We start from the raw sequence: 18138 nt of genomic DNA on the forward strand, positions 1-18138 counted from the left end.
TTTGTAAAAACGGGCTATACAAATAAAATTGCCTTGCCTTGCCTTCACAGACCGACTTTTTGAGGTTTTTAGTGTAGAACAGGACAGACATCCACCTCCAGCTCAGAACAGTGGTGTCAGTAGTGAAGTAGTGAAGCAGAGCTGTGGTTTGCTGCATTCAAATGACTAAATGTCAATGTAAGTGTGTCGGGCAGACAACGACAGACTGTAAAGATCCTGCTTTGCATTCTTCCATGCAGATTATGATGCAGGTAACGTCAGCAAGGCATCCATCCATACATCAGCAAACACACCCTCTACTCACCCAATGCATTCAGTTACTGACCGACCCATGAATGAACTTTGACCAGCACTCTGATACAGTACTACTGTAGCTCCTATTTCTTATTGTACCTAACTTTATTTCATTGTCAATTATTGTACAAATGCTGCTATTATTGTGTCTTCTCTTGTATTTATATTTATTTATTGTATTTTTTATCTGTTATTTATGGTATGTCTGCCTGTCTTTTAATGTGAGGACTACGGATGGAAATTGGCTTTGAGCTAAATCCGGCATATTTACATGACATCATGTGTACAGATCATTAATGTGCATTGTCCTTGACAAATAAACAATAAATGAAATGAAATACTCTGTTTCAATAGGATACTTATACATTTTATATAACTGTTAGAAGACACCCTGTACATACCTACAGATTTCACACAGTTTTCTGGCAACATAAACAAACAAGGATCAACAAAATTTGACCCACTGACAAATACGTTTAAGTTAAGTTTTAAGTTTATTTGTTTATATAGCACCTTTAAAAGCAAATAGTTTGGGCACCAAGGTGCATAACAAGCAAAGCTTAAAGAGGTTTTACAGCAAAGTGAAAATAATATGTACATACAAGCAACAAGCAAAAGGTTATTCACAACTCAAGGCATAGAAAATACAAACAGATCAAACACAATTAAAAACCAAAGAGAAGAACTGGGTTTTAAGTTGCTTCTGAAAAGACTGTCTCTATATAAAATATATAAAAAAAGCTGTTGCAGAGAGAATTGGTTTCGAGAAAGCTGAGAAAATAGAATTGAAAGATTTCCGCTGAACCCGACTTTGTTAGTGAAGGCATCAGTAATAGAAAGGTTTTAGAAGCTTTTACACACCTCATCCACACTACAATGTGTTTTCTACTGTGTTCTCCCTGAGGAGGTTTTTGGGGAATGGGGAAACTCCTGCTTTGTTTAGTAATAAAACTATAAGCAAGAGAATATTTGCATTTTTAGATATCTCTAGTTCATATTTCTACATCATTCAGTATTTGAAAGTCAAGAGCTGCAACCGGTGTGCAGCCGTGGCCTGTAGCAGCTCGAGCCAGACCCTGAGGTATTAATAAGTATAGTTTATTACTGATTTAATGTCATTTCATTTATTTATTTATTGAGTTGGGACAATGCACATTCATCAACACTGATGCGTTAAGTATCGGTGTAAATGCGCCGGACTTAGCGTAACTGCTAAATTTCAGCCGTAGTCCCAAGGCAGGTTCCTAGACAACATAAACAACAGGAGACTTTAAAACCTCGCAGCAACACATCATACAATGGACAATTACAAAACAGAACACAGACGGACAATATCAAGGCAAGACAGACGCAGACAGACAAAATAAAAACTGATGTTATTTATTTTCTGTGTGTAATTCCGTAGGGTGACATGAGGCCGCGACAGTTTGTTATTAGATAGATGTAGATTTGTTACGTACAGGACAAGGTTGTGTGTGTGATTGTCAGCAGCAGAAATGATGTTGAAAGGAGAAAAATGCACTGTCCAGACACGTCTCACCTCCAAAAAAATGCTGATTTGACAACATCTTGTAAACATGCAGCCTTCTGTCCTGCGTGTGTGTGTGTGTAGCTGTGACGTCGATGATGTGTGTTTGTTTGGCCGGGGCTGGGGCTGGCGCTGCACTGGAGTCGCCGAGCTGAACTGCACAAACATGATGATGACATGATCCGCCTCAACAACTGCATCCCTGGCCCAGTTTATCCTCTTAGCACTGAAAGGACAGTAAGCCAAAGCTGCATCGGTGCAGGTCATGAGGGTGGAAGCGCTCGGAGGGGGCAGTATCAGTTTGGGACTCTGGCACCCGAGTCAAAGTCATGTGCTGCTGCTCACAGGAAGATGTGGGACTGAGTGAAATATGTGTGTGTGTGTGTTTGGGGAGAGAGAGAGAGAGAGAAGGAATGTTAATTGTGTTTCTCCTCCTTTTTTCAGGTGGTACGGAAAATGATGTGGTTGATGGACCATGTGTTTAAGTACACTAACTTTGGCATAGTGTCCTTGATCCACGGGGACTTCTTCATCAGACAGGTGAGACTGAGGATGATCATGGGGTAGCAGGGGTAGGACGGTGGTGTGTGTGTGTGTGTGTGGTGTGGGAGGGGTTTTCAGCCCCACTGGGTCAGACTGACACGTTGCTGTGAGGGCGGCTGGAGCGGAGCAGCCTGCCCCCACGCGCCTACACGTGGAGGTCAGGAAATACCAGGAATATTCAAGGTTAACTGTTTGATCATTGGCAGATCAAGACAAATGATCTATTTTTTATTTAGTTTAGTTTTCAGTTCTTTTTTCATCAATAAACACAAAAAAAACAAGCAAGAAAAAAACAAAAACAAAGAAAGAACAAAACTAGACAGAGAATGTAAGTGAACAGACAGGTACAGTGTGTTACACGTCAAAGAATATGAAGTCCACCTCTTTAGGGCTGCCCCCAAATAGTCGACCAATCATTAGCCGACCAAAATTTCATTGGTCGATTGGTCACAAGAAGAAAAAACAAAACATTTTGAGCGTGTCTTGTCAAAATTAAGTCAAAATCAAGTCAAAATCAACATGACTGAACTGTATATGAAAGGCTATCAGGCTTTTAATTTGAAGGTCCAGATACTGGAAGTTGTGACACTCACTCACTGTCAGGTTTTTTTTTTTTTTGTTTTTTACACTGCATGGCAGGTCCCTATTTTTATTAGTTGACTAATCACCATAAATGACGACTATTGGTCGACCAAGAAAATCTTTGGTCCAGGGCAGCCCTACGACCCTAACCCAGTACTTTGCTGTTCAGCCTGTAGTCTTAGGGAGAAGGTCAGCCTTTCCATGCATTGTATTTCATTCATTACGAATCATTTCAAGTGCATTTGTATCTCCGGTGTAAAAGTCAAGTTTTTGTCTTAAGTTTTTTGCTGCAATATCCAAGAAATGTAGCACGTATAACATGACTGAAACATGTTTTGTAGGATTTAAATCTGTGTAATCTGTGTATATGTGTAAAAGCAGCATATAGCGCCTTCCATAGTTACAGCTATCTGAAAATACTGTTGACCTTTTGGACTGTTAGCGTCACACCCCTCGACCAAGTTACAGTACAGTACAGCACATTCACTTTAATTATCAGCAGGTGGAGCAGAGATGAGTGTACGCTGACGCTGATTCATCTTCCTCTGCTGTTTGTGCTCTGCGCTCTCAGGCTGATATCTGCAGACAGCTGCTAGTTAGCATTAGCTCACTAGCCTCACTGGAGCTGCTCCTTCAAGTCACGAACGCCCCACAGACTGCAGCAGGTGCACACGTATACTGTAGCTGTTCACGTCACTGCACTAGAAAGATAATGTAGCCAGGCAACCTTTTTTTTTTTATGTCTTAGAATGAACTCAAGCATAATTTTTTACAGTGAAAGCATTGGAAAAGTTTAATATTTATTGGTATTTAATATTTGATGGTGTAGATGTTTTTTTTCTGTGAGGCTAAACAGGAGAAATAAAGTTGAAAAATATCATCACTTCCCGTTAAAGGGCAGCACCGCCGAAGGGTTTGCCTCTTTCAATAACAACATATGTTTGTCCATATTTTCGATTTTGTGGGAAGATAAATGAAAAACACCCACCACACGTCGCCCTTTCACGTTATCTGAGTTGCAGAAACACGATGGCAAGAGGGGAATTAGATTTTTTCGGGGTCATGGAAATGCTTCGCCGTGGAATTTCACATTGGGCGCCGTGCCGAGGGTGAAGCACTACGAGCCTGCTCGCAGCCAGACGGACCGTAGTGGAGGGGGCCTGAGCTGCTGCCTCACTCATTTTCTGCCATCTTCCTCCCTGCGTGATCCCCTCTGGCATTCAAGTGTGCACATTCTTGACATCCCTCCCCAGAATACTTCACACGTCCACACAGCACAGCAAGCATCTGCCCCAGCCTCCCAAGCATCTGCCGTCCACTCACAAGCTGGCAGACACGTCTCCGGCATCGCTATGCGCAGCACAACGCAGCAGTCGCACATAAAAAAAAAAAGCTTTAATTCCACTTTTTTTAGAGGATACATAGAAGAACTGTCCAGAAAGTTATAATAACTGTTATTCTGAATACAGCAAACCAGCAGCTGTTGGCCCAAAAGAGTCAATCAGTCATCTAATTAACCTGAGCAAGTTCTCACAAGAGGAAATTAGCAATGCAGCAGTAGTTGTAGCAATTAGATTTAATAGCAGCCTAGTCAGCATCAACAGCTTTTGATGTAGAGAAAATCCAGGGTGGTTTTGTATTTTGTTAAATTGCAGCAGGGAAAATGTTAAAAGCTTTGCATTGTGCAGATACAGTAGCTACATAAAACTGGTCATTCGTAGACACGGCTCTGCATCTCATAAACGTTCTCAATGATTATCCTCTGACCAGTCGTGGTTATATTGTGTCAATACACAGACACCAAGTATTGAGCTTTTATTATATAAATTGCAAATATGCCTTTTAAGTTTTTAGTACTAGAATAAGAGAGTACCCTTTATGACTGCGTGGGTCAGTCTGTCTGCTTAACAATCCCACTTTGCAAGTATAAAAAATGATTAAAAATGAGATGAGTGGATTGAAAATTTTATTGTATTAAAAAAAACTGGAAAGAGCTCATGATTCATGATATATCACAATTTGTTATTAATTAATTTATCGTATTTAGTTGGTTTATTAATACCTGGATGTTTGCAAAATGTTCAAAATTGCAATGATATGATATCTTGACCGTGATATTGTGATAATATCCTATCACGGGGCCTCTGGTGATTTGTACCTCTGCTGACCAGTGGGAGTGAGGCTGCAAAAAAGCTGTTATCTTGACAAACATGTAGCCTAACATCAGACTTTAGGTTATGGATAAACCAACTATAATAATAATACAGCCATCCCTCATGTCCAATATAAAACACCTCTGACAGTGGAGTACACATCTCCACTTGGCTCTTAAAGCTGAAGTAAAACCACAACAACAGTCTCATGGTCATTTCTGATTTTGGTGCTTCTCGCTCTCTGTAGCTGCAGCTCCAAGTGGCTCCTCAGTAGTTTCTGTTTTGGCAAATTCATCATCGTTTTCAGACTTTCTGTTGTGTTGAGAGCAGTTTTGACTACAAAAAGCGGCACCGATCAAACACGCATGTGCTCACATGACGCACACACACACACACACAGGTCCGGCCCAGCTTTGCTAATGCATTTAGAATAGCTTTTGACCAGACCTAACTAGAAATCGATCCCCACTCCTCCTCCTCATCCCATCACTGCTAATGCTCTTAATGTTGTCAAGGCCATCATGTTTTGCATCCATTTCAGTCGTGCCATTAATGTTTCTCTGAGTGCCCCTCAGTGTTTCTGCAGATAACCTCTGATTGGTGTTCGCTTGTTTTCATCTGTTTGTTTCCTGACAAACCCTTCATCTTATCAGGTTAATGAATTTAGCATTTCACTGCAAACTGGGGGAAATCGTTGTCACATAAAATTTGGCTTTATCTAGACTGAAAACCTTCAAATGAGGTTGTTTTACATTTGGCTGACTGTGTTTTTCCCCGTTGTTCCTACAGGGTAAAGCTCACAGAGACAAGCAGCTGGTCTACCTGAAAGATCACCTAGACAAGTACTACCACAACCGCGACAGGAAGTGGATAGTGCTGTTCCCAGAGGGCGGCTTCCTGCGTAAGCGACGGGAAACCAGCCAGTTATTTGCCAAGAAGAACTCGCTGCCGCACCTGACCCACGTCACGTTGCCTCGCCTCGGGGCCACGCAGGTCATCCTGAAAACCCTGTCGGCCCAGCAGGAGAACGGCAGCGTGGGCACAGAGACCGGGACCCCGAACCAGACAGGTGACTAAACACTTACACCAAAGCTTCTCTCACAACCCCATGAAGATTTGTTTCTCCTGGCACTCGTGTCAAGTTTTATAAATTTCGGGTCCAGGGTAAGAAACATGAACATGAACACATATAAAGTTGGCAAATCAGAGAGTAAAACTACAAGGAGAAAGCTCACTTCTTCTGAACACTGTGACCCTGAGTGTCTTTGGCTCAGCTCAGCTCGGCGCTCAAATATGTGATAAGAACGGGAAACCAGCCAGGTTGAAATGCCACTGAATGTTGTGTTTTTAAAATAAACAAGCTATTTATAAAATGACACGCAGCTCCATTAGGAATGTGAGAAGTCTCTGCTCCTCTTCGGATTTAGTTTTTTCCAATCCAAAGATCAATAAAACACTGGTTAATGATAAAAAGGTGATAGCAGAAGTGGAGGACGGGGGGGTATGAGGTGGTCTTTGGAGCAGGACGGTCTTACAAACAAGTGTGTTGTTTTTACCAGCTTCTTACAAGCTATAAATAAGAATGTTTGTTCACATATGAAAACAAACATCCTATAGAAATCCCTTTTTCCTTTTTTCTTTATTCTACTTCGGTCTTTGTCCAGCTACTGTTCGCTATGGATGTTGATCAAATGTGGCCGTATGTGATCCAGAGGGACGGGGATGGAGCTCTCTCTTCAAACATGAAAACATTAAATCATCGCCTCTGCGTCCACTCTGTCCTCTGGGAGTCCTGTTTTTAAATGAAAGGTGACTGGTGGTAAAGATTGCCAGGAGAGGAGAGGGGTGACGTGCTCAGAGGTGCCAGAAATTGCATCAAGGTCCCTGAAACCCCAGTGGTGATTTGCTGAAGAGTATTTTTTTCTGTCTAGAGACCAGCCCTAAATACAGCCAATGAGCACGGAGATCACTGCGATTAACATCTGCCACTGTTCGTAACAATTCATTCAAAGATGTTTTTTCGCAAAATAAGAAATGAGAAATAACAGGGAAGACAAGTGAGTTTTTCTTTTCTTTTTTTCTATTCTACCATCTCATTTTCTGGGCTTGGTCAACAATTGTTTTTTTTTTTTCTTCTTCTTCTAGTTTTTCTGTCACAAATCGATTCGTTTACTTTGTCATTGTCTTAGCCTATAGTATGTTTCATTTTCGAGCTGTGTACATTTTTATTCAATCCACAATGCAACTTAGCTGCAACCTCGCTTTTTTTATTAAATTTTTGTCAAACTAATGTAAAAATTCAGGGTATAACGCAGTAAAACCTTCTTGAAAAACATCTTCAGCAAAACAGCACAGCGTTAAAAATGGCCATAAACTCAGATAGAATAATTCCCCCTTTGCCCGAGCACATCACTGACTGCACACTCGGTTTACCCAGCGGACTCCTCTCTGGCTTCGCTTCAAAATCCATTTTGAGGGTGTGCTGTGTTAATAGTAATTCAGAGAGACTTTAGCCAGCATTATTGAGAGCGTGGTTCAGGGGATTCAAGCTTTCCTCGAGTTTGCTAACACAGCTCGGTGTCAGACAGGCTCAGCACTAACAACAAGACGCCGTCTGTTTATCCCTCGGTAGGACGGACTGTCAAACCAAAGCAGTATCTCTTAATTGGCCTCGTAAAAATTTAGATACAACAAGCACAGCACTGGTTTTTTTTATGTGCTTAAGTATGTGCAGCGTGTGCAGTATTTGTGTTTTTGGGGGCTTTTCTGCCAATTTAGCACAACGTCTTTAACCACCTCATCAGCGTGGACAAGCGCTGATGACCGCAGAGGTTTTGTTTGTAACCTCTGACGGCAAAGGGGGGGGTTTTTCAACATGTTAAGGTGAAGTCAGTCAGTCTTAGTGTTTTTCTAATTGAACATGATGTTTTTTCCACTGCTTTTGTCTGCTGCACTTCCAGTCCATTCTCTCATGTCCCCGACGTGTCCTTTCCTCTGTTCCTGCAGCTCAGGAGGAGGGGAAGCTGGTTGCTGCAGCAGGGCTTGTCCTTCCACTTGAATCTAGCTAATGGCATTAAAACCTAGGGCAAGAGAGAGAAAAAAAAACGCACACACCAACACATATATACCCAGAAGAGCATCATGTCCCCCTCCACCACCACCACCACCCTGTGTCTATGTGTGTGTAGCTGATCAAAGACACAGCTCTGTCTCCCTCTGACCCTCCCTGGTGCTCTGCAGAGGTGCCCAGAGCTTTGCTGACTCACACAGACAAATGGGCCACTTGGAGAAAATAGGATTTGATGTAAATGTGTATGCCGCTGTGTATCAGCCATGCAATGTCACCCGGGCTAAACACACTGCTGAGTGCAGATACAAAGCACATGGGTCACATGATGGTTTGACGGTAAACTTCACAGCCTGCAGGAACAGCTTTGCAGCTAAGACTGATAAGGTTTCCATGTTATAAAACACAGTTAGCGGGTAAGCAAAGTTCACAGCTGTGAGTCATGCAGGGTGTGAATGAGACTCCATATAACCCACAGGTAAACATGCATCATAGCGACGACCAATCAGAGCACAGCTATTACCCAACGGTTCAGTCTGTAGGAGGGACAGGTGTGGGCTTGAAGTGTTGTAATTGGCCCGCAGAGTGGCCTGATGGAGAGCCAGGTATCTGCCACCGTGTTTCCTTCCTCCTAAGTGTTTACAGAAGGACAGGGCCTCTCTGATGTCATTTTAAATTACCACGGCTGCTGTTATTACAGTATTGTTTGTCGCAGGCGTAAAGGGCACCAGCGGTACCTTGGACCGCGGCCCTGTTCTTTTGGCCGGCCTTGCCCGGTGGGGGACGATGGCTGCCTTTCAGCACACTTGGACACAGATCTGGATCCTATTACCCCACACAGGGATAGATTCCCATCACTGCCACACAGCCTAACATGTCACTGTAAGACCGGCATGAATGAGGCGGCAGCTTGTGTCTCAGCTGCATTTTATTTTTCTGCCCCCTTTTTATCTGGAGTTGGTTCTGAAAACAGATGCACAGTGTGCAAATAGAGGTGTGCACTCTGAGGTCTGGTTTTCTGCACATCTTTGCAAAACAAGCTCATCGCACAATAAAGGCTGGTATTTTTAGGTTTTATTGGATGCAGTGGTGAAACCGTTAAAACAGATTTTGGCAACAAATTTGATGATGATAAGCATAAAAACAATATCGTAAATTAGGGTTGAACCAGAGGAAGTAGAACAGTGACGAGGGGCTGCAGAGCAGAGCTGCCTTGAGTCTGTGCTGTAACTCCTCCATGCACACAAGTGCATATACACCCACACAAGTTCACATACACATGTGCATAATAATATGTATCATGTTTCATTTTTTCTATTTTTTATTTTTTATTGTGCAGTACAAGTGAGTGACAAACATAAAGCAAACATAAAGACATGACACAACACAGCAGCCGGTTAAATAAGAGATAAATTGTAAAAAAAAAAAAAAAAAAAAAGAGAGAGAACAAAACAAGAGAAGAGAATGAATAAATTAATCAGTAAATAAAAAAAAAACATCAGCAGCCAATCGATCAATCAATCAATTTTTCCCTTTCTCTTCACCCCCCGCCCCTTTTGTTTCATTTTTAAAATGTTAGAAAATTGTGAAATCCCAGTCACTTGGCGGTACTTAAGCAAAGGTCCAGTTAGGTCCAGTTGTTTTTCTGTTAGTCTACTAATTGATTAATCAACCAAATCATTGCAACTTTAAAGCAGAAGTGAGTGATATATTTGTGTTAATATAAGTCTTAAATAGTTATATCTTCCGACAGCAATCACTTACATAGAGTGTTTGGTCTGAAACACGGGTCTGTCAGTCACTCTGCTCTGCTCTGAGCCGAAGAGAAAACATTTATCGTATCCTACAGTTTTTATCCAATGAGGAGAGAGAACGGCATGCAGGGCTGTGTGTGCAGCCAAGGAACGCCGTGAATGTGGTGACGTAGCGACGAGGACTGTTATGGTGCGTTCAAGGAAACTCGTATTTTTCCGACCGTGAAGTGGTACCAGTTCGATCTGGTACGAGTTCACCGGTCGGAAGTTACGAGTGGCCGTTATAGTGACTTTCACCGGTAAAACAGGTCGGAAAAACACGAGTGGGTTGCCTTGAACGCTACAAAGTCGTAAGTTGTGACTTGAAGCTGTAATTTACGATTTCAAAAGCCTGCCTGGAACGCAGCATTAGCGAAAACGACCGGATCACTCACTTCTGCTTTAGTAACGAGGCGACTTGAATCACAGAAATAGACAAACTCAGCTGTCAAACCAGTTAAATTGTGTGTTCAACAGTAATTACTACAAGAGTAAAAGTATAAGGATGAAGATGAAGGACATTTAGCCTTCGACAGCTACTGTGCTATAAATCGTGTGTTTATAAATCTTGCATCAATTTGCTAATATCACCGTCGTCCTCCTTCACCTCCTGCTCCTCATTTCCTGTGTTTTATGCGTGCTAAAGGGTTGAACTAATCACTGGTTAACAGCCTTTCTGGTTTAACTGCGTTGACCCTGACAGGGTGTAATGTAAAGGGGCTTTTGTCACTTGTAGAAAATGTAGTTTCGCTTTGTCACGCCAGGCATGGCATGTTTACTCTCCATAAAGGAGCCAGTGTGCTCCGAGTGGGGGCTGCTCCTCTGTACAGTAACATCAGGCCAGGGACATTAGTCAAGCAGTCAAACACACTGAACTGCTTCACACCGGCTTAATTTTAGATTCGTCCACACACACCGACCGATGCTGCTCTTGTCTTCTCTTTCACATTTGACAAGCTTGTGCGCAGGCTTCACCTTAAAGGAAACGACTCCTCAGCTTGTTTGCTGTCGGATCGCTGTCACCGTCGGATGCTGAGGTTGTTATCAGTTTTATCTCTGTGATTTCAGGAAATAAACAGGCCCCGGTGCGTGTCTAGACTACTCTAGGGAAAAATAGAAAACATGTCTTTTTTTCCACGATCACTATCGCTGTCTTGACGCATACTATGGAAAGTCGCTGCGTCCTCCTTAGAGTCAAAGACACGGCGTACTTCACTTTACACATGTATGTTTGCTTCAAGGTCCTGTAGGTATTGATTATTAACACACAGGGAGTTTAAAGTAGAAAAGAAACGTTGGCTTTATCATGTCTCTCTTCATTTTATGCTTGTCTGCTCATGTGCAGGTGAGTGCAGAGCTGAATAATGTACATAAATAGTTGCCCACATGCGGCCTGCAGCTGACTCCCAAACTGTATCACATGTCTGGCATTACCGCTCCCATCTGTCGTGCCTTGCCTTCCTCTCTCTCTCTCTCTCTCTCTCTCTCTCTCTCTGTCTCTCTCCCTCTTTCCCTCCCCCCTTTTCCACTTCTCTGTCCCATGTTCGACCCTAACCACTCCGCATATTATAGGTAATGAATTAAATTAGAATAATGACAATGATTATTGTTGTCATTTGGTAGTGAATTTACATGTTTTGAAGGATTAGCTTTACAAATGAAAGGTTTTTATACCTCCATGCCAAGGACAGCTATATATTTTCACGATGTCCCTGAATGTTTAATCAAATGTAGCCCTAAACATCAAGTTGTATTTATAAATATTCATAAATATTTTGCTTGTCATGGGTCACAGTGATCTCTGGAAACATGATTTTGACCTTGTGATAGTTGTATCTGAAGAACTTCACATGTGACGCAAATGTTTGATCTTTTATTTCAAGGATGAACTGATTTTTAATTTTCTTTCAAAATTATTAGTTTTCCTTGGATCCATTTCAAAAATGAATGTCAGGGCACAAGGGATTCAATCCAACACTTTAAAATAAATAAATAAATCTGTAAATATCAAAGTAAAAACAATGCCAAGATCATACAGAATCAAATTATTTTGTATTTTCTATGTCAAAGGTCAAGGTCAGTCTAAACACTTTGTAGTCATAGCTCCGTTATTTAATTTCTAACTCATGGTTGTTATAATACATGATTTCCTGGGTGAGCAGAGATGTGGCCTGAGACCAGTCTGAGTGGCGGAGACGTACCACCACGAGGCTGTGATTCTACTTTTCACTGACTCATACATGCAGCTTCCAGCCAATTTCTGTCAAGCAGGGGCTTCGGCTGGTCTTCCACCAGTCGCTTTGGCAGATATCCAACCTTCATTTGGCTTCACGGCTTGTGATATGAAAGTCTCCAGGGACACATACTAGTTACACACACGTGTCGTTAAGACGGGGGAGCAGGTCGGTCGCAATAATCCTATCTATAGAGATGGAATTGAATCTTCTAAAGGGATAGTTCAACTTTTGGCAAATTTGCCCATTGCCATAATCCCTATAGTCATAGCAGTAGGTTTGTTACCTTTATTTGTCGGTGCAAGCTATTTTTAGGACGGCGGAGCCGAGCCGCGAGCTGCTCAGAGCTACGCTATGGAGGCTGGAGTTGCTTTCAAGGCAAATGCAGAGACTGCTTGCTGAAAAACTGCCCCTGACGGGAACGTGCATCAGTGGTTTTGCATGAATTAACCTCTAAAACAACTCTAACGTTCCTTTATTATCTCATAGCGTGGTGAATGTGCAGGTCACAACTTGTCCACGAGAGCGTTTTGGAGTTGTTGGATTGTGTATTTGATGAGTTTGATGAGGGAAACCAAGAAATCCCATTAGCCTCCGTAGCGTAGCTCACCGCTCTGCTCCGCCGTTCTAAAAATAGCTTGCACTGACGATTAAAGGTAATGAACCTACTCAATCGGCCAATTTGCCAAAATGTTGAACTATCCCTTTAAAGGGATGACTATAGTGATTATGGCAATAGGTGAATTTGCCAAAATGTTATACTATCCCTTTAACAGCTGTAGGGCTGCTGTGCTTCAGACTGATCTTGACCCTTGAACCGTTGTGATTAGAGTTAAACATGAAGACTGTCAAAGTGAAATACGGCGTGTAGCTAAAGGTTAGTTAAGCTAGTTATCCATCTGTGTGTTCTTCTTCCTCCAAGCTCACTTCCTGTTTGTGTTTCTAATGTGGCAGGTAACAAGCGTAAAGGCCTGCAGTGGGTAATAGACATGACCATAGCCTACCCTAAAGCGAGACCCATGGACATCCAGACCTGGATCTTCGGCTACAGGCCTGCCACAGTCACACATGTACATTACAGGTAAGAATGGAAAAAGTCCCGTCACTACTGTACATTTATCTCTCACGTTTTTTCCATCCGAGGTTTGGTCCAACGTCGTTTTCTCAACTGCAGTTCGTCATTCACACAAGAGGCAACACCAGATCCATTATTGCCATGCAAATTCATTATGCAGCCTTCATGCAAAGAAACTGCATCACATGGAAATGCGACACATTGAGTTGTGGGAAAAAAGCACAACGTAATAGTTACAGACTTACATCACTGTAAACATTATAAACCCATTCTGGTTCTCAGTGTTGTTGTCGCCCTCTCCTCGTCTCTGTCTGCCCAGCAAAAACATAGAAATAGAAAATATACATCTGCTTCATGAGAGGAATCGTATTACCACGGAGTCACATCACAGATCTATAATGGAGTTACAAGTCGCTTGGGTTTAGATGCGCAAAGACTTTCAGACTCCACAGTATGCATGTGGCTCAGTTTACCAGAATTTACATAGACAAAGGGAGAGTGTAAGAGTGTATTTCTGAAAACTCAAAAGGTCACCGCAGAAAAATCCACCTTTACGCACCTGTGAAGTGAAGAGTCACAACGTGCCTTCACATGTGACAAAACATTCCAGTCATTGTTATTTCTTGTCAGCTTTGGAAAAGGTTAGTTCAACATGAGCTGCTGGCAAATATATAGTATTTACTTAATATGTTATTAAAGATATGAAAAAGTAAATGAGTGGATCACGAAAGTTAGTCATTTAATATTTTCTGTCAGTTTTATTTATATTCCTTGGATTAAGCTTCTCAAATGTGAAGATGATCTCCTTCAGTTGTCGTGTATTTTGGGGGTCAGACGTGTTGCTGAGGTGTCGCTGTGGCCATTTTTCACATCTCACAGACAAAGCAATTAATTGGATTGAAGTCACACTGGGAAAATTGTGTCGTTTTTATAGATCTGACTCATGTTCTGTCATTGATGTCAAATATTTGTAGGTTTTGGCAACAGGATTTTTTTCATTTTTTAATGTATTTTTTTATCTTATCTTTTGTACAGTGGCCTTGAGTGTCCTGAAAGGCGCCTATAAATAAAATGTATTAATATAATTATCATAGACGGTAACTTTTTCATTGCAGGACAGGATAGGAACTAAACTTAAAGGGATAGTTCACCCTAGAATGATATTTCGCTCATTATCTACTCACCCTCATGTTGACTAAGGGCTGGAAGAATTGTCAGAGTCCACCGTCCCTTCTCTGAGTTACAGGGGGTCTCGGCGTAGCAGTGCATTTCAATGCAACGGTTGCAAAGGGACACCGGAGCTCTTCGTAAAAAAACACACACAAAAAAACATCCAAATACCTCCATGATGCTCGTATGTAATGTCCGTCTTGTGCTGAAGCCCCAAATTGCGTAATTGTCCCGAAAAAAAATTAAATAAGTCTATATTTTAAGCTTGTTTGTAGCGGAAGCTTCTCGTCTTCTTCTTCTTCTCCTCTTCCTGGTCCGTCCAAATATCGCGTGATTCGCAGTAACCGCACTGACGCCGGCGCAAATCACGCGATATTTGGACGGACCAGGAAGAGGAGAAGAAGAAGAAGACGAGAAGCTTCCGCTACAAACAAGCTTAAAATATAGACTTATTTAATTTTTTTTCGGGACAATTACGCAATTTGGGGCTTCAGCACAAGACGGACATTACATACGAGCATCATGGAGGTATTTGGATGTTTTTTTGTGTGTGTTTTTTTACGAAGAGCTCTGGTGTCCCTTTGCAACCGTTGCATTGAAATTCACTGCTACGCCGAGACCCCCTGTAACTAAGAGAAGGGACGGTGGACTCTGAAAATTCTTCCAGCCCTTAGTCAACATGAGGGTGAGTAGATAATGAGCGAAATATCATTCTAGGGTGAACTATCCCTTTAACTGTGCACAATCTCCATCCCGTCGTCTGTAAGCTAAGAACGTATCGCCCCTCCACGTCGCCCTGCTCTCGCTGCCCTCCATCTGATGCTAATCCCTCCGTCCACTCGAGGATATGATGAAGGTGGGCCAGGATTAGATTATTTTCTGTGGACTCACTGGGTTCAACATAAATAAGGTCCTCTGTGCATTGCTTTGACAATGTAGATCATCAGGGACGTACCCTCCGGTCATTAGGTAGGAGTCATCTCGACCCCTCAACGTCCTCTCACACCGCCGGCCAACCTCCTTACACACCTCGTATGTGTACGTGTCAGTCAGTGTGTGTGTGTGTGTGTGTGTGTGTGTGTGTGCTGCTGTGTGCAGGGTGGGATAGGGCAAAGTAAAAGGTGATTTATGAGCCCTCGCTTGCCGCCTCCCCCTTCCTCAGGAGGCTTCTCTGCCTGCTTGGACCAAAGCTAAGGACTCATTAAGTCTGTAATTAGACGAGCATAGGAGGCACTAGTCCCACCCCACCTCGGGGACTCTCTAATCAGCCATCGACACAATCAGCTTCCCTCGCTCGGTCAGCAGCTTTGCATCCCGGGGACGTACGGGAAAGGCACCCGACCTAAGCTTGAAGCCACAGCTGTTCCTGTTCGTAGCGTGCTGCTGCTGCTGCTGCTGCTACGGCTGCTGCTACACTCCCGGTCGGTCCTGACTGTGTCGACAGCAGCGATCATAGGGAAGTTAGATCCGTGCCGGTACAGGTGCAGAGTCAACAAGAGGATTAATGCGCCCGTGGGGGAGCAGGCAATATGATGCAGATAGAGGAGGCAGCTAGACAAGTGTGCGTGTGTGTGCGTGTGTGTGCGCGTGCGAACCCCCCCGACTGTTTCTGCTGTGTCAGTCTGGGACAGTGTCTACAGTGAGAGCAGCATTTTTCCACCAGCCTCCGTACTAGTATTAAAATAGTAGACACTGTAGATAGTATGATTTGTGTAGTGAAGAGTTCACTATTGAACACATGAATGATACAAGTGACAGAGGTGACAACAAAGATTTCACCTGTCCAGCAAAAACGCTCGCAGCTATCTTTATTTGTACCATCTACAATAACAACATATGCAGAATACCTTTAAACAAATGGACTGAGAAGAGCCGAGCAATGCCTGAAGTGTTTTGAGAGCAAATATCAGGCTCCAGGTTGTTTCAACACACTCTGCTGCCTGTTTTATCAGAAAGTTTGTCTTTTCTCAATGCCACAAAAGGACAAAAACAGGTTTACTTAAGAAGGGAAAGGTCGAAGGATTTTGTTCTCACGGGAAGTCTCTGAATTTTACAAACAGGTCGCTTCACGGCACCATAAGTTCTTTCGAGTCTGTTGCATTAGATGCTGGTTTACAGCGTCGCAAAGAGGAATTTGTTATTAAAGTGTACACATGGCTAAAGCTGATGTGGCTTTGGAACAATGTACTTTTCCAAATGCAATAAAGTCGACATTTTCTTTAGAGAAGCACTTAATAGTGAAGACAGAAACAGGTCAAATGGCTGGACCACATCGTATTTGCATTCTGACTTGTGTCAGCTGGTTTCAGCGCTTTATCTGTTCACTATGAAGACATTCTTCTCACTTCGGTTTTTCTTGCTTTTGTTGTCAGATAACAGAGCAAGTTCAAAATAGCAACTGACCTGCAGTACTTTTCAAGCTGCTAAAATCCTGGTTTTATAACTGCGGCTTTCTGACCAACTCACCAAATTAGCCTTTATACATCATAAAGATAAAAGTAATAAGTGTGAATCAAGCAAATAAAACATATAAGGATATTGCTGAGACTAGTAAAATTGGGTTAGGAACTGTCAACATTATTAAAACATTATTAAAAACTGGAAGGATAGTGGAGAACCATCATCTTCAAGGAAGAAATATGGCCAGAAAAAAATCTTGAATGATCGTTATCGGTGATCACTTTAAGTAAGCGATCCGGTCGTTTTGGCTAATGCTGCGTTCCAGGCAGGCTTTTGAAATCGTAAATTACAGCTTCAAGTCACGACTTACGACTTTATAGCGTTCCAGGCAACCCACTCGTGTTTTTCCGACCTGTTTTACCTGTGAAAGTCACTATAACGGCCACTCGTAACTTCCGACCCGTGAACTCGTACCAGATCGAACTGGTACCACTTCACAGGTCGGAAAAACACGAGTTACGGGTTGCCTTGAACGCACCATAACGTCTTGTCAGCCGATGGAGTTAGCAGCTCCCGCCCTCGTCATGGATCTATTGGTCATCGTCCCTACGTCACCACATTCAGGCGCATCCCTTGGCTGCACACACAGCCCTTCATGCCGTTCTCTCTCCTCATTGGATAAAACTTGTAGGATACGAGAAAAGTTTTCTCCTCGGCTCAGAGCAGAGCAGAGTGACTGAGAGACCCGTGTTTCGGTCCAAACACTCTATGTAAGTGATTGCTGTCGGAAGATATAACTATTTAAGACTTATATTAACACAAAAATATCGCTTACTTCTGCTTTAAACATTTGGTGAAACCAAATCTTTAAAAAAAAACAAGATTGTTGTAACATTGCAGAAGCTTATCGAAACAATACCACAACGAATGTGTGCCATAATCAAAGAAAAGGCGGTCCAACGAAACATTAGAGTGTGTAAATTTAGTGATAAAGGTGCTAAATTATCAAATCTGCCTGTTTATGTGAAATAATTTTGAAAAAGGAAAGGTGAATGTCCCAACACCAGAGTAGCCAAACAACAGTGTGTCTCTCAGTCGCTCAGCGGTGTCCGACCTCCTGTTGTGGGCCATTCAATAACCAGCTGGATTAACGCTGGAGTCAATAACGCCAACAAATATTTGTGGTAAAACTCCTGAAATGGTCGAGTGTTATCAGACCTCGCTGTGCCGAGCGAGGAGCTGTGACACCGAGCACAGTGGCAGCCGTCGGCCCTTATTGATGATTCAGCACATTAAATC

General features: G+C 42.6%; 1 protein-coding gene across 3 annotated transcripts in view; it reads left to right on the plus strand.

Moving 5' to 3' along the window:
• lpgat1 (lysophosphatidylglycerol acyltransferase 1) overlaps positions 1 to 18138 on the plus strand; it is a 53853-nt gene that overhangs the window by 19258 nt on the left and 16457 nt on the right. For all 3 annotated transcript variants that reach the window (XM_084001008.1, XM_084001007.1, XM_084001009.1), the window contains 3 exons: positions 2267 to 2362; positions 5890 to 6169; positions 13149 to 13275. In XM_084001008.1, coding sequence (XP_083857134.1) covers positions 2267 to 2362; positions 5890 to 6169; positions 13149 to 13275 — 503 coding nt within the window. The remainder of the gene's footprint in view (positions 1 to 2266; positions 2363 to 5889; positions 6170 to 13148; positions 13276 to 18138) is intronic.

The sequence above is a fragment of the Trachurus trachurus genome (genome assembly GCF_905171665.1).
Source record: "Trachurus trachurus genome assembly, chromosome: 24".
NCBI lineage: Eukaryota > Metazoa > Chordata > Actinopteri > Carangiformes > Carangidae > Trachurus > Trachurus trachurus.